At 44.0% G+C, this 22,398-nt stretch overlaps 2 protein-coding genes across 4 annotated transcripts; one reads left to right on the forward strand and one right to left on the reverse strand.

Moving 5' to 3' along the window:
- Window positions 1-403: 403 nt before the first annotated feature.
- On the reverse strand, window positions 404-17,078 carry SLC19A2 (solute carrier family 19 member 2). Of its 3 annotated transcripts, none has more exons than XM_043511731.1 (6): window positions 16,775-17,078; window positions 11,904-12,512; window positions 7,845-8,067; window positions 4,927-5,119; window positions 3,211-3,352; window positions 404-2,296 (listed from the first exon to the last, which is right to left on the reverse strand). In XM_043511731.1, the coding sequence occupies exons 1-6, from the start codon at window positions 16,952-16,954 to the stop codon at window positions 2,168-2,170; spliced, it is 1,476 nt and encodes a 491-aa protein (XP_043367666.1). In that variant the 5' UTR covers window positions 16,955-17,078; the 3' UTR covers window positions 404-2,167. The 3 variants fall into 3 exon arrangements, with proteins under 3 accessions (XP_043367666.1, XP_043367667.1, XP_038242724.1); XM_043511732.1 differs by having other exon boundaries at window positions 12,045-12,512; window positions 16,775-17,069; XM_038386796.2 differs by having other exon boundaries at window positions 7,845-8,076; window positions 16,775-17,069.
- A 4,453-nt stretch (window positions 17,079-21,531) lies between these two features.
- LOC119845776 (small nuclear ribonucleoprotein F-like) lies at window positions 21,532-21,869 on the forward strand. The gene has a single exon (XM_038378507.2). It carries the CDS (start codon window positions 21,598-21,600, stop codon window positions 21,850-21,852), a length of 255 nt encoding a protein of 84 aa, XP_038234435.1. The 5' UTR covers window positions 21,532-21,597; the 3' UTR covers window positions 21,853-21,869.
- Window positions 21,870-22,398: the final 529 nt, after the last annotated feature.

A 22,398-nucleotide genomic window follows, 5' to 3' on the forward strand; every position in this document is an offset into this window, starting at 1 on the left:
CAATGGGACCCAGGCCAGCCCCACAGGGGTGGGGAGGGAGCACCACCCAGCCCCTCCACTCCCAGAATTGCTCCAGCCCCATCCCCAGCTTCAGCCCCCTTATCCCTGACCACGTCTCCTCTCCCACCTCCCAACCAGGGAGCCACAGCTAGAGGTTCAGCCTCCTTTTTTGGTTATTCATCCCCATGCTCCTGTATCATCTGCAACCAGGCTGAGATTGGCATCCGATGAAGTGAGCTGTAGCTCACGAAAGCTTATGCTCTAATAAATTTGTTAGTCTCTAAGGTGCCACAAGTACTCCTTTTCTTTTTGCGAATACAGACTAACACGGCTGCTACTCTGAAACCAGGCTGAGATTATATCACAAGGGGCTGCATGTGAAATGGCCATCCATTTTCCAAGAACAGTTATCAAATTATGTTTAATCACAATTTCTCCTTGCCTAAAACCTACCCTTTAACACTGCTTGAGAAGTTTCCTTAAAAAACAAAAGGAAAAAACAACTTTTAAATGTTCCTTTCAAGTTTCTTTTTCAGGATAAGGCAGCTAAGTTGCATACAAATAGAGGTCAGCAAAAATGGTCCCAGGAAACATTAACAAACCAGATTTCAAAAGCAGGAAGTTTGGGGAAGTTCAGATCCTGGGATTTTGCCTCAGGTCCAACTATACTTGTTGGGCTCCATAAGCCATCTCAGGTTCGAGTTGGATCAGGTCCTGGACAGTAGGAGAATAATGAGCATACACACTCAATTCTGTGGCTCACTTTGTAAGAAAAGCATTCTCTCATGGAACTCTCTCTCCTCCCAACAACCCCTCCCCCCCCATGGACCAATTCTCAGTTCTTGGCAGAAAAAAAAAAATTGCTTCCGTCCAAGGATACCTGTGAAACCTCAATTACGTTTAAAAAAAAAAAGTAGTGAGTAAACATGGTAGAATCAACTGGATAAGAAGCATATAGCATAGCAACTGGCCCTCCCAAAAGAGCCAATTTAGATACAAAAAATTGCACTGCTGTGTGCTTCCTTTTCCAGATTACTCAGGCGAGTTCCAAGTTGTCCAGACTGCAAAACAAAGGCAGGTTTTAGGATGCAGAGTTTTCCTGTTTAGTTAGAAAGGGGGAAGGGTTTAAGAATGGACAGATCTGATCAAAATAGGACGTCACCAAGTGTTTTTAAAAAAAAAAAAAAAAGCCAAAGAAATGACTATTTAGATGAAAAAACTGCAGTAACGCAGTCAGTCAACTTCATTCCCAGTACTAGTGTAGCCTACTACAGTAACCTACACTGGAGCATTCAGGGTCAGTGGCCTTTGCATCACAGGAGTCAAGAGTCCTAAATGACATCCATGATCCCACAGACCAGTATTCTGGACAAATACATAGCTTATTTGGTTCTCTCCAGAATTACAGTCCTTTCGAAGCAAGCAGCAGCATGGACTTTCCCAAAACAAGATGTATTTGCCAACAGCCAACTCACTGGTGTCAGAAGGCTAATCCAGAACACATTTTAGCTTTCCGGGGAGAGAACAAAAGAAAGCTATGTCTGATACTCTGACAGATGGGATGGCAGACCAGGTAGAAATAGTACAAGTGATATGAAGGAACGTGCAGACATACAAACCTCAAGTTTAAAATATATTCAGTACTCAGAAGTGTGCGTTTAACAGCATGGGTAAGGCACAATGGCAGATACAACACAGCTCCGCCAATGCACCTAAATTCTGACTTATAGCCTGCCTCCTGCTATTCCAGCCCTGGATCCCCACACGCAGCTCTGCTGGCGAACCTCACAACTGACCTGCAGCAGCTCCAGGCTTTTCATGCTCAAACACTGACTGCTGGATGGAGGGAGCATTTATACACCCAAAGCCTTATTTGCACTGATGATCTTGAGAGTCACAGGTTTTACTAGCCTTTCACCTCTTGAGCAAACTTGTGATACCCCAGTGCACCTCCATACACATGGAACTGAACAATAAAAAAGGCATTTGAGAAGGAATGGCTATTCTTACTTATGCAAGATCTAATTAAATAATTTTCCCTCTGATGTGTGCTACTAACATAGTATAAATTACACTTCAGATGGCTGCCTTGGAAAACAAGTGGCAAAGACAGCAATAAATACTTCATCTTCATACATCACAGCTGAATATGTCCTCATTCGCTGCATTAAGGAGGGCTTGCAGTAGATCTGCTTGGCATCTCTTCCCGTCTTCTGTAATTCTTCAGAACACTGTATATGCCACTCACCAAGAACACCAGCGATATGGCTGCAAAGTAACTAGCGTAGATCATGAACTGCAGAGTGGGAGAAAAAAACTGGTAAGTTAAAGGTTAGCAAATCCACTCCTCTCCATCTTATATGAAAGGAAAAATATTTTTCTTTTTTTTTTTTTTTTAAAAATAGGATTGGTGAATGAAGTATGCTGCACCTAGTTCATTATCTGGATTTATCACTACTTTAATTAGAACTGGGGAAAGACTCCAGACAAATGGAGTTTAGTCTCCAAGGCTGCTTACCTAAAAGGAACCAATGCCACAGCATGCACACAGAAAAATCTTTCACTGAACTAACCAGGAACTTCACTTGCACAGGGCTCCAGGAACATGTCTAATGAATAGTGGCAGCCCAGTTCTCCCACACACCTGTGCCTCAAACCCTGTCCCAATGGGGTGAGATGGAAGCTCAGCCTCCATCCTTGACTAGTCAGAGAAAATTAACAAGGCAGTCAACAGGTGCTAAGTGTGGTTGTGGTTTTGTAACATGGACACAACTGTCTGCTGATAACAAAACTGACACTTTCTTTTTCTTCCCTCTCCACACACAAGGTCACAAAGCACATTATGCAAAAAGAAAAGGAGTACTTGTGGCACCTTAGAGACTAAAATTTATTTGAGCATAAGCTTTTGTGAGCTACAGCTCACTTCATCAGATGCATCCGATGAAGTGAGCTGTAGCTCACGAAAGCTTATGCTCAAATAAGTTTGTTAATCTCTAAGGTGCCAAAAGTACTCCTTTTCTTTTTGCAAATACAGACTAACACGGCTGCTACTCTGAAACCTGTCATTAAGCAGGTTACGGAACACCCTCTGAACAGCAATAACCTGGACCAGAATCACAAACAGATGACAGAGGCAGGAGAGAGGCTCCACATCCTGATTTACATCCTTTCCTTCTTCCCCAGTTAGTAAAGATAAAGCAGTGATCTTACCTGTGTGAATATGTTTAGCCCAAGACCACTGGAGTCAACAACAATCAAGGTGAGCAAAGTCTGCAGAGCCAAGGCAATGAAAGTATTGATACCAAACACCAGAGCATACCGCTCCATGCTTAGATTGGTAGCGATTTGGAACCTAAGCAGAAAGACAAAGGGAGAAATGTGAATACAGGAGGAAAAGGGAAGAAGGAATCTTTCAGGGTGAAACAATATTTAGATAAGCAAGCTATGCAGGTTGAAAAGTTAGTTCATAAACTGGCTATACATTTCCATCATTTGGCACTGTGATCGTATCACATCTCACAAGCTAAGCAGGGTCACAGCGGGCTACCACTGGGGAAACTGTCACAGGGAAACCCCAACTGCTGCAGAAAAGAGTTTCAGATGTTCAATAAGTTGCATTCTTTATCTGAGTCAGTACTGAAATATTCTCTCCTAGTACCTGCATAGCACTGTGCCATTGGAAGGGGCCATCTTTCAGAAAAGATGCAAAAAACCCATTAGCACGGGGTGTATGCACTCCATGTTGGCCCAGCAACTTAAGGGTTAATACAGGCACTGCCAACCACTGCTGACTGGCAGTCTCACAGCAGCTAGGGGGGATACAAGGGCTGGGAAGCAGGGACTATAAGAGGAGTAAGCAGGCTGGAGAAAGGAGCTCCTGTCAGCAAACGTCTAAAGAGCTGCCCAGGGATGAAAGGACCAACCCCCGTGGTACCTGAGAACAAAGAGGGTATTCAGATTCCTGGGCACCAGAAAGACTGACAGCCCCACTGAGCTGACTGAGCTGGGCCCATGCCCTGCTAGGCCAGAAGGGGGCACCTTTGCACTGACTCACACCCTCCTCCTTTAAGGAGGAGACTTGTTATTGGTTGTCTTGGCTCGATTCCAATTTGTCCTACTGAGGAAAACTCCCTCTGCAGGTTCCAGTGGGACAGAGACTTTTTCCATTGGACCATATGAACTGGAACAATAAACTCACTGAACATTAAATCTCACCAAATGAAGGTAAATCCATCCTCATATCCACTCATACTCCACACCTGACCATAACCATTATATGAACATACCCTCATATCTCAATGGCTGTATTTTGACCCGCTAACCTATTACCCCCAGTTGGGGATATTACAGATTATGTATTCCTTACGCCATCTGATTCTAAACCGAACTGCACACCCCTTGATAATCTGTACATTATTCCCCGATAACCAGAAATTTCTACACTTAAACTCTGTACTGTTTTATTTTTATTTTATCATCTTAATAAAAATTCTTAAATCTTTCCTTCACTTCCTAGCTAACCTGTGCTATAGTGTTTGATTAAAAAGTTGCTGCACTCCACAAGTGACATAATATTATCTCATCTCATCTTCCTTCTTGTATGTCTAAGCTTTGATCATATATTATTGACATAGCACTTACCCCTCTTCCCCTCCCTATGGCTTCACTCAAACAATGTTTATGGAAAGACATTTCACTGACAGGCAGCACTACCCAGTATTTATAAACAATGACTTTAGTATCACAAAACCTCTGTTCTATTCCCAAGGTCTGCCACTGAACTGCAGGCAATTTGTCAAAGCTCAAGTGTAAAGAACTTCAAGATCCTTGCACAAAAGGCACTGCCTACATGCAAAGCATTAAGCCAGTTTTGAGACAGACAACAATAGTCTTATCAAGTTTTTTTTTTTTAATTAAAATACCTACGTTGCTATTGTGATGAGCAGCATATAGACAATTCTGAAGATTATATATGAGGCGTAACACACCCAGATGTTACGAACAGTGTCCATGACATATACAGCAGCAGCAATGAGGAGGGAGAACAGGGCCAATGCCACCTCACCCCAGGTAGCCCAAGATACTTTTACGTATCCCACAGCAAATACAGCAACAGCTCCTATAAGTAGAAAGGAAAACAATATGCAAATTAATAGTTCCTCAGACATTCAGCTTAAGCCTTCTGTGTATTAGATTAAGAGAAACCAATGTCTAAATATATGAGACGGGCATGAGGGGAGCTCCACTATTGTGCATATATTTAAAAAAAAAAATCAGAAATTGTAGGGCTGCAAAGAAGCTTGAGAGGCCATCAAGTCTAACCCCCTGCCTGACAGGTGTTTGTCTAACCAGTTCCTAAAAACTTCCAGTGATGGGGATTCCACAACCTCCCTTGGAAGCCTATTCCAGAGCTTAACTACCCTTAGAGTTAGATGCATCCGACGAAGTGAGCTGTAGCTCACGAAAGCTTATGCTCTAATAAATTTGTTAGTCTCTAAGGTGCCACAAGTACTCCTTTTCTTTTAGAGTTAGAAAGTTTTTCCTAATATCTAACCTAAATCTCCCTGGCTGCAGACTAGACCTATTACCTCTTGTCCTATTTTCAGTGGATATGGAGAACAACTGATCGCTGTCCTAATATATTTGAAGTCTTATCAGGCTCCCCCCAGCTTCTCAAGACTAAACATGCCCAGTTTGTTTAACCTTTCCTCATAGATCAGGTTTTCTAAACCTTCTATCGTTTTTGTTGCTCTTCTCTTGACTTTCTAATTTGTCCACATCTTTCCTGAAGTATGGTGCCTAGAACCAAATACAGTATTTCATCTGAGGCCTCACCAATGTCAAGTACAGCCGGACAATTACCTTCCATGTCTTAGATTCAAGACTCCTGTTAATACATCACAGAATATTACGGATTTTTTTCACAACTACATCACATAATTGATTCATATTCCATTTGTGATCCACTATCACCTCCAGGATCTTTTCAGCAGTACAACCACTTGGTCAGTAATCCTTAATTTTGTAATTGTGCATTTGAGATTTTTCCTCCTAAGTGAAGTATTTGTCTTTATTAAATTTCATCTTGTTGATTTCAGATCAGTTCCCCAATTTGTAAAGGTCATTTTGAATTCTAATCCTGTCCCCCGGAGTGCTAGAAGATCTCTGTTGGTGTCATCTGCAAATTTTATAAGGACACTCTCCAAGTCATTAATGAAAATATTGACTAGTACCAAGACACAGGACTGGCCCCCATGGGATATCCTCTCAGTTTGGCAGTGAACCATTGATAACTACTTTGAGTATGGTCTTTCAACCAGCTGTACACCCACCCTACAACAATTTCATCTCGACCACATTTTCCTTAGTTTGCTTATGTAAATGACATTTGGGACTGTGTCAAAACCCATATTAAAATCAAGAGTAGGATTCTCAACAGTACTCATCATTGGACTAATTGATCTCTACTTGAAGTCAGTGGTAAACTCCTACTAGACTTCAATGGGAATAAAGTCAAGCCAGTACCAAATGCTTTTGCAAATCCCACCCTAGCTCTGCGAGCGAGCAACCCTAGTGCCCCAGACTGTAGCTGATTCACTCGTCCTCATACGATCTTCCGGCTCAGACCCAAGTGAGCTATTCTGATCCCATCATCAGGAGGTACTGTACTCTAGCAGTCAGGTTTGTTCTGTTACTTATTTAAACTTGGCCGAGCACTATGGAGGCAGGTGGTCAAATGGTTAAGGCAGAGAGATGGGAATTAACCTGCTGGGTTCTGTGTCTAGAAAGTGATGATCTGTATGGGGGCCAAGTCTCTTATGATCTAGGGGGGGAGGGATAGCTCAGTGGTTTGAGCATTGATCTGCTAAACCCAGGGTTGTGAGTTCAATCCTCGAGGGGGCCATTTTGGGATCTGGGGCAAAAATTGGGGATTGGTCCTGCTTTGAGCAGGGGGTTGGACTAGATGACCTCCTGAGGTCCCTTCCAACTCTGATATTCTATGATTCTAGTCCTCAGAGGTGCTGAGCAACCTGTTCCCACTGAACCTCAGGCAAGTGCTCAACACCTCTGGGGAAGGGAAGGAATACAAGGTCATTAATATTCATTGCCTCAGTTTCCACCAACTAGGTTAGGAGGGTGATACTGCATTAGGCACCTTAGCTGTGTATCATTTAGTGCTCCTTTGAGTGAACACATTAGAGTAGTATTAAAAGTATCCCCCACAGCTGTGACAAAGAATGTCCAGTAGACTTCTGTTACACAAAAGTTTTTCACTTATGCCTTACCTGACCCTTTCAGTCAAGCAAGGCCTTTGGCAACTGAGGTTACAGGGCAGACTACTTTGAGGTTCACAAGTTTCTTCCAATACTTCCAACTAAAAACAGCGGTACCTCAGTCTGTTTGAGCAATAAAGTCATAGATCCTCAACTGCATTTAAACTGGCAATCATGTTAACACCTAACTATACATAGGGAGTCTGTCGTACATCCGGAGAGTTTTGTTAACCATTCCAGAGCTGCAACTGCTTTGGGAGGGTCCTGTAACACTGCACATCACAGGTAGAAAGACCAGGTATTTCCACATTTCAATACCTACCTCTTGGATTACAAAATCAGCGCAGTGCAGCTGAGTCACCTTTAGACATTACACATGAAACCCACCCAATGAAAATTTAATTCAGTGTCATTCTTTCGCCTGTACATGCTAGGAAGCACTGCAACATCAGACCTGTTTTGGCAATACTGAGTTTGAAGGACGTAACATGCTAGTTCTATGGTTTGATATAGTGTTTAGATGCCTTGTGACATGCACCCTTTGAAACTGGAGTTTAGTAGGTAGCTTACCTAGTAACGTAGAAACTGCCTCCACGCCACCATTATAGATCTTGAAGTTCTGAGAAGGCAGCACCATTTCCCACAAGCCTTGCGTGTAGTTTATTACCTGGAAGTAGCCACAAGTTGAGAATGCCCACCACACAGACCAGCAGAGCATAGGCCGGGAGGAATAGCACTGCAGGAAGTCCCGCCATAGCTCTTTGAGCACCTTTGAGATATCCACTTTCTGCTCCTGCACAGACTTTAAAAAAAAAAAATAATAATATCATCCCATTTCTGAATGATTCATCTTATTCCACAAATGAACTTACCACTGGCAGGAAGTTCCAGAGCAATAGCCCTGCATACACCACAACTCAGTCTGTCACAGAGTAGGCAACAAAGCATCCCCAGACTGTCCCAGCGACACGTTTTCCCACCTAACCCTGCATGGGTGAAAAAATAGTTCATTCTCCATGGTCTATATAAACCTTGGCCTCTGCGCTCTAAGGGCCAATTTACTGCTAGTTGTGGTGGAGGTGAGACTGATTTTCTGCTCCCCACCCTATTTGCTAGGAACTGGACAGAGGCCACCAACTTATTTCACACAGGCCACAGAACCATCAAACAGCTTCAAGTCATTGCCAATCTGACCTGGATTTGAGCCAGAGATCAAGTAGAAAGAGTTTGAGAGCAACCACGGAAGTTTTCCCAAGCAGGTATTTGGAAGTTTCCCACAAAACCAGTTTTCAGAGATTACAATTATTCAGATTAGTGGTCCCATTACATAGCTTCATACCCCGTTTATCAAGAGATGCAATATAATTACATAGGTGAAAAGGCTCAGACAATCATAGATATGTTGTCTGGAGGAGATCTGAAGAGTGATGGAGACTCTATGGAGCAAAGATAGAAGAAGGTTGTTTCAGACATAGGAGCTGCAGAGCAGAAGTTTCTTGCAACCACAATTGCTGGATTGCGTGAAGAAAAAGAAACTTACGGTCTCTTCTCATGCAGCTCACCTAGAATGAGGTTGGATAGAGAAGTTCCAGGGAGAGATTTTTGTAAGTGTTTACCTTGGGTGGGAAGAGCAGAAGTTAATTATCCATCAGAGAGGCTGGTTACTTTACTATCTAATGTGTAATTATATTCCCTACTGCTTTATGTGAACAGCACCAGAGAAAATAAGTACTAGCTTGCTTTGTAATAGAGATGCTAGATTTCAGACTACTTGGTTCAGTAGCAGATCTAGCAACTCCTCATGCCAAATTAAATTAATAGTTGCAGGAGTTGTACAGAGTAATTCATCTTGTACCAAGACACTGCAGGGTTCTTCCCAAAACCATTAAGGGTCATATCAGCACCATTAGGATTTCTCCTCCCCAAACCCCCTGCAATGGACATCAGCAGCCCCTTATGCATGGAATGCCCTTCCTGAACTAGTTTGTGAAGCTCCTGTTCTGTCCTTCAAATCAGTCCTCAAAACCCGTTCTACTGTGATGCCTATTAGCAACTGGAGGCTTTATATCAAGTTAAATGTATTAAAAAAAAAATGTTGAGAATGTTAAGGTTGAGAAGTCAAGTCCCTGAAAGTTAGGAAATGCGATTTTTATGGCGGTCTGTGCAATCTTAATTTTACCCTCTTGTACAACCATTCTGTACACTGAATGAAGCAGGGGTCCTGTGGTGGGTTGGGGGGGAGGAGAAGAGAAACCAGTATACAATCATGCAATTAGACATTATCATAATGCATCCACACAAGAGGGCCAAATTAAGGTTGCCCAGGCAATCATAAAACTGGCATTTCCCTACTTTTGAGTGCTGGACTCTGCAACCTAAATAAATAATGTTATTTTCATGTAATTTATATGCAATTTGAGGCGGGCGGTTTTTTTGTGTTTGTTTGTTTTTTAAAGATAACCAAATTCTACTGTGGACAACCCTCCTCCCTGAATCATGCTATGCTGAATGTGAACGAGACTAGGTGTAGGAGGGGGATGTTAGCTTTCTGATGCAAAAAATACCTCACCGATGCCAGCTTAATGTTTACTGTATAAGGAGAGAGTAGTAATGACCAGTAATGACCAGCTTCTCTCACCTTTCAGGAATGACCAGGCTAGGGTTCTCAGATTCACATGAATTAATTCCCAAAAAGAATTTTATCTTTATTTCTCTTGTAACCATTTCTGACTTTAATGCCTAATATGTGTACTCAAAATCACTTTTAAACTAACCTAGGATTGTGTTTAAACTGAATTGTTTGGTAATCCCAAGTAGCAAAACTGTTGTACACTGACCCCTTACATGGGCAACAGACCTATAATATCTGGAGTGTCCAGGAGAGGGCTGGGCAGTGAAGAACATATTTTGGGGGGAAATTTGGGACTGGGAGTGTGTTGGGGTCAACCTGCAAGTAACAATGAAGGCTGCTGGAAGCAAGAGTGTGACTGCAGTGTTGCTGACAGACTCCTGGGGTCAGAAGTACTGAACCAGGGTAGTGACTATATACAGACACTCAGGGGTGTGATCTGCATGCTGGCAGGCTGATTATGAGTGACCCAAGATTGAAGAGCAAGCGGTGACATCCCCTCACTGGTCTGGATTGTCCCTCGGAATGCGATACAAATATCACCAACAACAATGCAAGAGCTTTCTCCTCTGTAGTTCCTAACATCTTTTCATCAGGCTGACTCTCCATCTCATTTCAAGTCCCTCCTGAAGGGCTTTTTTAATCCATGAGTCCTTTATCACTTACTGATCTTATGCCTGCACCATAGTGTATACACACAAGTGTCTACTGTGATTTACTGTCACTTATTATAAAGAATTTCAGCAGAGTTAGGAAAAAAAAAAAAAAAAAGGTACTCTAAGATACTTCCAGGATCAAAAAAAATAGGACTAAGTTTGTTGCAGTCCAGTTACAGCAACCACATATGCCAAGTGGTAATAAGTTAATTATAGAACTGGGCAACTGGACAAATTTAAAATACTCCCACAGGCTATATTCTATTTAAAATACTCCCACAGGCTTGCATCAGAACTTAGTGCACACAACCCTAAATTCTTGTTCTGATTCAGTATCTTCCTGGTCAGATTAAATGATTAGCAAGTTCACCTGCAATAAAACTCTGTAGTTCCTCAGTTTTTCCTCTCACCAGGTTATTGAGGTGGCAGAGGCAAGCTGCATATTGTGATGCCATGGGGTGTATTAACTGCACTTTGGGCACCCATAAGGTTCTCACTACCTCCCCCCAAAAATGTTTCATTTCTTAAATAACTGAATGGGAATTTATTAATTTCCTCTTTCATAATATAAAGCACTAGAGAATTTTAAATAAAGTGACCAGGTACCTGCAGGAATAATGCTCGACATGTGTTTTTCAAAGTTCGGGTCGCAACCCATTACTGGGTCACAGCATGTAAGGCACTGGGTCACCTTGCTCAGCACCCAGGGACCCTAGCAGCTCCAGTCAGCACTGCCAACTGGGACATCAAAAGTCCCGTCGGTAGTGCTGCCCAGCTAAGGCAGGCTAGTGCCTACCTGCTCCAACACCGTGCTGCACCCCAGAAGTGGGTCCAGCTTCTAGGCGGGGGGGAGGGCCCATGGGGCTCTGCACACTGCCCCACCCCAAGCACTGGCTCCACACTCCCATTGGCCAGGAGCCGGCCAATGAGAGCTGTGGGGGCAGTGCCTGTGGGCGAGAGCTGCTTGTGTGCCTCCGCCTAGGAGCCAGACCTGCTGATGTCCGCTTCCATGGTGCCTCCCACACTCCGTGGTGCCTCCCACACCCCAACCCTCTGCCCCAGCCCTGAGCCCCTCCCACATCCATCATCCCCAGCTCCACTGGGTCATGGCATCAATTTTCTTTAATTAGGTCCCCAGAAATAAAAGTTTGACAACGACTGCACTACAATATTGCGTGATCAAAAAGAAGCCGGGAAAGCACTTTTCTGTGCCACACGTGGGTGAGGAGGTGGAGAGGGATACCTTTTGCTGTCGGGTAATTGAGACATACAGGTCACTACATATACAAGGTGGCCATGATAGTAACATGTTCCAAGGAAATGGAAGACAACAGCATGGCTTACCTGTGTCTCTGCAGAATGCTCTTCTACATTTAAGGGAACTTTCGATTCAATGTCTTCCCACCCAGGGACCCTTTTTAAGGCAGGATCATCTCGGATGACAGCTCCATTTTTACAATCTAGAACTTTCATCTCCCCTCTGGCCTGGCTTCTCAAGATGTGGTGAAAGAAAAGACTTTTCTGGGGCATTGGCAGAAACCAGGCTACGGCAAAAGCCACAGACACAGAGGTCAGGGAGATGACGTTCAAGCTGAACAGGGACCACTTGGCAACCGATACCAGAACCTGTCCACAGATGGAACCCACAGTGTAACCAACCAGAGTGGCACTTCGACAGTAGCTGGTGACTTTCTGGTACAAGTTCAAGTCCACAATGCTATAGATGTAAGAATAATAGGCAATCTCCGTAGCAGTCACCAATCCATAGAAGAACTCGAGGAACTGAATAGCTAGCAATCCTTGGGCGTAGAGCAGCATGAACCATGTCACTATAAGGCTCAGTCCCTGGAGAAGGATTACAGGTTTGTACCTGAGATAGTCTGTTGCAAGGAATACAGGAAACAGCAACACCAAATATGAGTAGGTCCATACTGGATAAATTTCATTGAAAACCTGTACAAAGAAAAGCAAGTCATTAACCAATCTACCTGGGAAAGTAAACTTTGTGTATTTGAAAGTTCAAAGGAAAAAGGATTCCTAAACACAGACATTTAAGAAACAGCTAGTAAAACCATTTCCCAGCAATGCCAACAATATACTGAACAAAATGCAACATCCCTCCCTTCTACCTCTAGTTAGTGCTGTACAGGGAACTAGAGGCAACAGTAGACTTGAGATTGGATACTTAAAATAAAAATCTTAAATTTATACGTGTCATTCCATCCCCAGAATTCCCAGAGTGCTTCACAAATACAATAGTTTTCATCCACTAGTGAAATGCAACAGCTGTTTACCAGAACACCAGACTACTATATAGATGCTTAAATACTTGCATAAGGCTTCCCAGATGTAGATCACAGAGTACTTTACAGAAGTGGGTAAGTTACTTTGTAATGTATTTCTAAATCATTATACATTTTACATCCAAGGAAACTGACTTGTCCAAAGTCACATAACAGATCAGTGGCAGAACCAGGAACAGAACCCAGGAGGTCAGGATGCCAGACTACAATCCAGTATCCTAGCCACTAATTAAGTTAAGGCAAGTTTAGGTCTGAACCTGCAACTAGTACATTTGTTCATTCCTCCAAAGAAGAGGAACATTACTATTAATGTTATCAAAAAGTGATCATGCTTTACCACTCATTTGTTAGTGAAGAAATAGTAATAGCTGTTGCTTCTCTACTTTGCTTCTCTTACTACTTTGCCATGTCACCAACTGGCATTTACTTTAACGGATAATGAATTTGCTACCGATTTATAGTGGACACTGTCAACATGAAACAGTTGACATGTACTTTTTTTTTTTTTTAAATCCAGATTCCGGATCAGTGCATCAGTTAAAAAGCCTGCCCTGAAGTTAGCCTTTAGAAAATTCCTTTTAAGATTATTTGTATGGGGTTTTTCTGGTTCCCTGTTGGGAATATCTTTATAAACACCAACAAAGAGGAAATTGACTATACAGCAAGTGCTGTCAAACACTCAAACTATATCGTGTTATACATTATGACATTCTCCTAAGCAAACCAGGGAAATGTGGTCTAGATGAAATTACTATAAGGTGCGTGCATAATTGGTTAAAAGACTGTACTAAAAGAGTAGTTAGCAATGGTTCACAGTCTAACTGGGAAGGATTTATCTAGTGGAGTTCCACCGGAGGCTCTCCGGGGTCCATTATTATTCAACATTTTAATTAAGCACTTAGATAATGGAGTGGAGTGTATCCTTATAAAATTTGCAGATGACACCAAGCCAGGAAGGGTTGCAAACACTTTGGAGCCCAGGTTTAGAATTCAAAACAACCTTGACAAATTAGAGAACTGGTCTGAAATCAACAAAATGAAATTCAATGAAGACATGTACTACACTTAGGAAAGAAAAAAATCAGTTGCAAACACAAAATGGAGAATAAATAACTAAGCAGAAGAACTGCAGGAAAGGATCTGGGGGATATAGCAGATCACAAATAAGGGTCACTGACCTCAAATAATGACAGATTTCAGAGTAGCAGCCGTGTTAGTCTGTATTCGCAAAAAGAAAAGGAGTACTTGTGGCACCTTAGAGACTAACCAATTTATTAGAGCATAAGCTTTGAAGTGAGCTGTAGCTCACGAAATCTTATGCTCTAATAAATTTGTTAGTCTCTAAGGTGCCACAAGTACTCCTTTTCTTCTGACCTCGAATAGATTACTAACAAAGTTGTGGAATCCCTATCACTGGAGGTTTTTAAGAACAGGTTAAAGAGGGATGAACTAGGAATATTTGTTTCTGCCAAAGCTAATAGGCAGACCGTGTGCCAAATTCAGATCGCCAGAAGCTTTTGAATGGACTGCAAAAATCTTATTTATTTATCATTATTGTTATTTTTGTATTATTTTCTCTAGAGTCTGGACTTCGACTATATTTTGACCAAGAAATTTGGACCTTGACAAAAAATTACCACCTTTGGTATAGGGGGAGGAACTACTAGATTACCTCTCTAGGTTCCTTCCTGCCCTACATTGCAATGATTCCCTGTAAAAATTTATAGCAGTCTTAAGTGTAATTTAGAATGATAGTGCATACGTTTTCAGACAAAAGTGTGACTTATGTGACAGCGACCCTTTAAACTAATTTTTAGGCCATGGACATTAAGATTTTGGGAGAGCAGGTCCTCCTGTGAAGATTTTCTTCCCAATAACAACTCCTCTCAGTTTGTACTCTGGCACTTCCAATCCTGGGGCATGGACCAAGATTAGATTAAACAGAGGTGGGCAAACAATGGCCCGCGGGCCACATCGAGCCTGTGGGACCCTCCTGCCTGGCCCCTGAGCACCTGGCCCGGGAGGCTAGTCCCCGGCCCTTCCCCTGCTGTTCCCCGTCCAGCGCAGCCTCAGCTCACTGCGCCGCAGTGCAGTCTTCGGGGGTGGGGGGAGGAGAAAGAAGAGAATACCACCTCTGAGCGATAAAACTTTTATCACTTAATTGCCAGTATAGACATAGCCTTAATCTGCATGCTGTCTGCATTACAGGGGACAAATATTGCCTCTGTGGCATTTCCATCATCTTGTAGGCACACAGGCAGCAATGTCCAAAGCCATGCCAATCAACATCCGCTGCCCCTAAACCAGGGGGTCACGAGGTTATTACATGGGGAGTCACAAGCTGTCAACCTCCACCCCAAACCCTACTTTGCCTTCAGCATTTATACTTGTGTTAAATATATTAAAAAGGGTTTTTAATTTATGGGGGGCCCACACTCAGAGGCTTTCTATGTGAAAGGGGTCACCAGTAAAAAAGTTTGAGCTCCACTGCCACTAAACCATGTACAAATCTATTCCAAACAGAAATCTGATGTTCTTGTTGCTTTGTTTTTTCAAGTAAAAAATTATTAATCTGGATTCTAGCTTGCTTTTGCAGAGCTAAACAAGAGTGATCAGTAAGTATTTAGTGCTATTTGAAGGTATTTATCAAGAAGGGGAATTGTTTCAGACACACAGAAAACTGCATTCTCAACACATGACAAAATTATTTTTAAATTCCCTGTTATTTCCCCAGACATTTACAGGCGAGGAACACTGGAAAACTAGTTATCAATGAGAAGGAAAAGAGAGTGTAAACAAACCAACATTTGTGCTCCAAATCACCAGTCTGAATTCAATCAGCTGTGATCAAGAGTCATTGTACTGAAATGTACTTGACAAGATGATCCCCAATACTTCAGATTTTTTTTAAATGTTTAAATGCCCCCATACACTCTTCCTTTGTCAGACAAGCCAAGAGCAGGTCAGAGACTGAGCCTATATCTAGTATAGAGAAGGTAGTTATGTTTACAACTGACAAAAACAAAAAAACATTTTACATCAAGACAGCTAACGTGTGTGAGTTACATTGCTGTAAAAATCCTACTGGAGACGAGACACAATTAGTTTTTAACAAAATGTAGCTAGGGGAGGAGAACACTATACCCCACACCTTGGTTTGATCTTACCTAGGCTACATCAGGGTAAAAGCCTCATGTGCCTTCCCTGCACTAGGATTTACAGTAAGATAGTTAACATGACTTAGCTGTCTCACTGCTTACAAAACACACGGGGGAGGGAGAGGCGGCAGCAAAGACCTAGCCATACTCTCTCCAGCTTCAAGTTGAGGCATGTGAGAAAGGGCAAGCTTACACGACTAACCCCTGCCCCCCCTGTCCTGCAGAACAATGATACATCGAGTATATACAGTGCTCTTAACAGGATGATCTCAAGCACCTTCCAAAACCTATTACCCCAATTTACAGAAAGGGAAGAGGGGGCATAAATTTAAGTGATTTTTCCAAGTTCATAGACAGAATCAGTGGCAGAGCTGAAGTCCTGACTCTTGCTGCCCCAAGCTAATAGGTAGGCACCACTGCCTCCCTGAAGCCTAGCTCAAAAAAAAAAAAAAATCCCTAACAAGGAGTCACATTTCAGCAACGGGGTGCAGTGGCCAGACTCCACCGGGATGATGCCATTTTGTCTCCCTCCAATCCCGCCTGCCATCAGACAGTCACCGTGGGGTGGGGCTGCTGTGCACAGCTCCCCTCTCTCCCCCCGGAGGGGATGCTCTGCGGGGGAGAGAGGGAAGGGGGATGCAGATACAATTCCGGGAGTTCTGCGTTAATCCGGAGTTTCGGGGGAGGGGGGGGAACCCCTAGATGGGGCACCGCCGCTTCCCCCAGCACCTCCGCGCCGCCGGCGGGCCGGTACCTGGGTCTCGGTGAGGTTCTTGTCCGGCCCCAGCAGGTAGCGGGTGAGGAAGGGCTCCGAGGGCCGCAGGCTGGCGAAGAAGCCGTACAGGCAGAGCAGGGCGGTGGGCAGCGCCCAGCAGCGGCCCCGGGGAGCTCGCCCGGAACCAGGCGGCGCCCGGAGCCCGCTCCGCGCTTCCATCCGCGGGGGCCGGCTCGCGACTCAGCGCGGGGCGCTCACGCGCCGCGGAGCCGCCATCCGTCCGCACGCGCCGCCAAAGGCACCTCCAGCCCAGCGCCGCCGCTCAGCCTACCCCCGGCCAGCCGGCGGAAGGGCAAGCGGCCTTCCCATTGGGCAGGGCGTCCCCGCCCCCCCCCGGGGATCAGCCAATCACAGCGGGCGGAATGCTGTGACGCTACACGGTCTCCTCAGAGTAAGGTGACGGGGGAGGAGGGAAGGGGAGGGGATCGGCACGTGGCTGGGCTCTCCTGAGGGCAGCGTGGGACTGTCACAGGGGGCTCGCATCCCGCCATTGGCTACCCAGCACCTGACTCTACAGACGTGCGCCCAGCTCAGCGCTCGATGTACTGCTCCTTATTGCCAGCTGCAGAGGCAAGGTGGGTGAAGGGTTTCAGAGTCGCAGCCCTGTTAGTCTGTATCCGCAAAAAGAACAGGAGGACTTGTGGCCCCTTAGAGGCTAACACATGTATTTGAGCAGAAGCGTTCGTGGGCTAAGACCCACTTCATCGGATGCAACTGAAGTAATAGCTTTGATGGCCCCAGTTTGTGTTGGTGAGAGACACAAGTGTTTGAGCCACACACAGAGCTCTTCTTAAGGTCTGGGAAGGTCCTCAGCGTGTCACAGCTGAATACAAAAAGAAAAGGAGTACCGGTGGCACCTTAGAGACTAACAAATTTATTAGAGCATAAGCTTTCGTGAGCTACAGCTCACTTCATCGGAAGCTGAATACAAGGTGAACAGATTGTTTAGCATAAGTAGTTAACATTCAGGAGTCAGGCCCTGAGAAAACTTGAGCCTAACTTAAAAGTCCTGTGATCCTAAACATAATAAATGCTGTTGGTGGTGGTGTTTTTATTTGTCCTCTGTGGTTTGAGCCTCAAGAAGGTCATATTTTCCATTTTTTTCCCCCTCCATAGCCACAAGTGCTAGAAACTTGCTGTTTATAAATAGCACAGGCTGAACTTCTCACATAGTCAAATGACTTCAAGGCTGGGGCTTTGAGAAGACAGTCACATAGTTACAATAAAATCACAAGAGTTGGCAATGTTGCGTACCCTCCACCTGACACATTACCCCATGATGTATCCCATGCACATCACCAACAGTAGCCTGTAACATATCCTGTGTACACCAGCCTGTACTATATGACACACCCACCAAGGTCACTGGCCTGTAACATAAGTTGCAGTACATCTTGTGCCTACCATAGAGTAGCTGTTCACATGTTCCCAGAATACCAGACATTTCAGCACTTTTGGTAACAGCATGGGCCCACCTCTGCCTACATGATGCTCCCCTCCCCCCGCCAGCATGATCTTGTAATAGTAATCCTTCAGGATTGTCCTGGAGGCTCCAGGAATTAAAGATTAATCTTTAATTAAAGAAGATGTCATGTGATGAAACCTCCAAGAATACATCCAACCAAAACTGGCAACCCTACCTTGTATGTCTGGTGCATGCAAGGTCATGCCGCGTGGGGGATGCCATTTTCAAGAGCATGCCTCCATGCCCCTGCCAGTGTGACCTCATATGTACTATCAGTGCAAGGTCCTGCCAGCAGGGCCAGAGCAGAGCACTGTTCAAAATGGTATTCCCAGGGGTGAAAGTAATTTAAAGGATTTACTGGTACTCTGGGGTCCTGAGCAGGGAGCGTAACCTCGACCGGAAGAGGTATGGCCTCATCCCAGAAGAGGCGGGACCTTTAAAGGGCTCAGGACTCCCCACAACGGCCGGAGCCCTGGACCCTTTAAAGTGCTGCTAGAGCCCTGCCACTGCTACCCCAGTGTGTAGAGAGCACTGCCTGTCATGCTGGCCAGCATTCTCTCATTGTTTCCTTTATGCTCATACCTGTGTATATCCATCTGCTGTCTCTTTTCTTTTACCTAGATTCTAAGCTCCTTGGGGATGGGACTGTCTTTTTGTTCTGTGTTTGTACAGCGCCTAGCACAAGGGGTCCTGGTTCATGACTGGGGCTCTTAGGTGCTAACGTATTATACATTATCATTATTATTACTATATTATTATTAAATAATAACCAATCAGGGATGAAAGATTAACAAACTCAGGGCTTGTAGAAGGAGAGCTCGAAAGAGAGACAGAGAGCCTCATTATGAGCGAAGAAAATTAGTCAAAGCTTAATTTTTGAAACAAAATTGACCAAGAGAATTACTTCCTGAACTGCAGAATTGTTTCAAACAGGAAGAGATGGTGCAGCATGTGCTGATCACCTGCATGAGCCTGGTTGGGAGAGAATATATGGACAGACACAGTGAGGTTGCCAAGAGTCTGCAGTGGAGACTGTGTGGCAAGTACAGATATAAATGCACCCTGCGATATTATGACCAGCAAATTGCAAGTGCTCTAGAGAACAAAGAGGCTAAGATTTTATGGATCTGGCAGTTGTCACAGGCAAAGGTGTGAGCAAACCGGCCAGACATAGGTGTTGTATAAAAGAAGACAAATAAGGTCATGTTAATTGATATTGCCATGCAGCAGACAAAAACATAAGAGAGAAGACAGCATTCAGGCTCTGCAAGAATTTTAAGGAAAGCTAAAGGAAAACAAATGTATTTGAGCACTTAAAATTCACAAAGTCTGCAGAGGGTTTAAAAAAACTCCTGACTATGGAGTCAGTTTGTGCTCAGGATTTTTGGTGATTCACAGGTAAATTTTAGAAAGTAGCTGTCCCCACTTTATGTTTAAAGATCTTGTATGTTGTAAAAGCTCTTTGTTTAAAAACAAACACAAAAAACCACATCCCTAGGATGTAATAATTTCCAAATTTATCCCCTGGCCCATGAAATATAATTTAAAATGGAACAGAATTAAATTAATTTGGCATCCCTATTCTTATGCACCAGGAAAACACAATACTATATACCAGATATACAGTCATTGCTCATCTCTTATTATGAGTCACCTTCAGGAGTTCCCCCACTCCCTCTCTTTCCTTAAGGCTAGGGCTTGTTAACACTATAGGTTATGTATAGGTCTGTATAATTTATCACTCAGGGGTGTGACTCAGCCACGACCAAGTGACGTAAGTTATACCAACCTAAGAGCCAGTGTGATAGCTAATGCCTCTCTTAGAGGTGGTTTTAATATGCTGATGGGAGAGCTCTCTCCCGGTCTCCCATCAACATAGAACATCTTCACCAGATGCACCATAGCAGCCAGTTTGAGCTTCTAGTGTAGACCTGCCCTGAGTCACAAGGCTTCCCTGATGAACATTCAACAAAGGGATCTTTTATCTTCCATTGTGTCCTCATTCTTTTCCAGCAGGGCACAATCTGAACTTCAGAGGGTGAGTTCTAGTACTTTTTTCCCCCAGGCAAGATCAGAGCTGGCAGCATTCCTCAAATTCAGTAAAATAGCTCCTCACTATCTTACTAGAACAAGAACATATTATGCAGAGAATGAGATAATGATCACATGAAATAATATTTTAGAGAGAGAAGAAAGGAGGAAAGAGAACAATTCATTCTTAGCTCTGATTGGAGCTATTCTATAAGATATACACATATTTCCTAGATAATTTAATGTTCTCTGCTCTCGGTTCAGATCCATCCTGCAGCATTGCAGGAACTCCCTGTTTTTCCATCTCCCCTTGTGCTATGCTTCCTAGCTCACACCTGCATTGCTGCAACTCCTATGCTTTGTTTTCTTTCATCCATGCTTTGCTCCACAAAGAGGGAGCTGCAATACAATAGGATGACTTAATAGGATTTACCAGACTGGGTCGTACCATTCATCCTTGCAATCAAGTATCCTGCTTCTAGCTAAGGCTAATACCTGAGGCGTGAAAGGGAAGTAGCAGAATAAACCTCCATAATGCACCCATCTTGATGACTCCTCTAATAAGTTATTTTCTTATACCTAGAACCATGGGTTTTTCTCACCCTCTCCATCATTATATCTTAACTTGCATAGCTGCAAAAGTTATTAGTGTCATAATATTAGCCAGCTCTTTATAGCACCCAGCCAAACATTTTGTCACCATCCACATCTTCCTATGGCAGTGATTTTTGCAGGCTGTCCTCTGTGTGCAGCAAAAATTCTTTTTCAGTGGCTCTTAGGCTACTGCCCCTCGATATCATTGCATCTCCTTGTTCTTGTGTATGGGACATGGGAACAAGGAGGGAGCGATCCCTTTCACCAGGCCATTCTGTAATTTGGAATAATTCACTCAAGCCCCAAATAGATGGAATAAGCTCCCTGGTCCATTAAAATAGGCACTTATCCCCTCTGTTTTTAAGATTTGATCTCTTAATCCTCATCAGTGTGAAAGAAACTGAAATTGTGACTGAAGCATGAGCTGTAATGTGAGAAATGTACAAAAATGTGTCCTCACTGTCAAAAAGCCATAAACACCCTCTCTGCACCCTGTACACAGGGTCTGAGTAGTAGGTGGCATAGAAGCCTGGCCTGCTGGAATGAGGAAGGGTTGAGGATCTAGATGCTGGCTGGGATCATATCCTCACACAGAAGTCAGCAGACTGGAGGTAGGAGTTTTAACTTTGTGAGTCTTACATCCTTCGGGTGCACATGCAGCCCTGCGAGTAATTTTTGTTTTTACCGCTGCCTTGTGCCAGGCCGCGTTACCATGAGCTTGCCGCTGAACCCCAAGCCCTTCCTGAACGGGTTGACACGGAAGCCGGTGATGGTGAAGCTGAAGTGGGGGATGGAGTACAAGGGCTACCTGGTTTCTGTCGATGGCTACATGAACATGCAGCTTGCAAACACAGAAGAATACATAGATGGTGCATTGTCAGGACACATTAGTGAAGTTTTGAAAAGCTGTAACAATGTCCTATACATCAGAAGAGTAGAAAAAGAAGATGGAGAAATGAGAGAATAAGTTTGTATATTTCTGGAAAATAAAGATCCGTTTTTCACAAAAGAGAATAGTAGTTCTATCACAGATCCCACAGGAGGCGAACCTGTGCCACCGCTGATAGCCCCTTCTGTCTCTACATCTCCTTCACTGGATTACTTCATTGAAGCCAGGCTGCAAGGGATCCACTCAGCTGCTGTTCCCCAGTGCTTCCCTTTAGGGGGTTTAACTAGAGTGTAGCGACCTGTTGAAGAGTTATTTAAGCCTCATGCTACATCATCTGGCTTCCAGTTTTTCTGCAGGGTTTTGGAGTGGACTATATGCATCTCCCTCTTTTCCGCTCCCCCCCCCCCGAGACTGCCCCTCTAGAGCTATGGATCCCTCACCCTCTGAAGGGGCCTCTGGGAGGTCTAAGGTGGGAGGGAATAGTGCAATAGACACAGCTGAGACCCTCTATGCTAGGAGGAGGTGGATCCAGAAGGAGACCCTCTGTGACCCTAACACTAGGCAGACATTTGGCCTAGTACATTCCCTTCTCAAACCAGCCACAGGAAGGTAATGCTCCTCTGA

Source organism: Dermochelys coriacea, chromosome 1 (genome assembly GCF_009764565.3).
Source record: "Dermochelys coriacea isolate rDerCor1 chromosome 1, rDerCor1.pri.v4, whole genome shotgun sequence".
NCBI classification, from domain to species: Eukaryota; Metazoa; Chordata; order Testudines; family Dermochelyidae; genus Dermochelys; species Dermochelys coriacea.

What these genes read in the sequence shown, in the direction of transcription:
- SLC19A2 (XM_038386796.2), bottom strand. Translation starts at nt 16,954, where the DNA reads ATGGAAGCGCGGAGCGGGCTCCGGGCGCCGCCTGGTTCCGGGCGAGCT. An exon ending in AGAACCTCACCGAGACCCAG is followed by an intron (nt 12,513 to 16,774) that starts GTACCGGCCCGC and finishes TTCTTTGTACAG; the next exon opens with GTTTTCAATGAAATTTATCC. An exon ending in GGCAGTTTCTACGTTACTAG is followed by an intron (nt 5,120 to 7,844) that starts GTAAGCTACCTA and finishes TTCTACTTATAG; the next exon opens with GAGCTGTTGCTGTATTTGCT.
- LOC119845776 (XM_038378507.2), top strand. Translation starts at nt 21,598, where the DNA reads ATGAGCTTGCCGCTGAACCCCAAGCCCTTCCTGAACGGGTTGACACGG.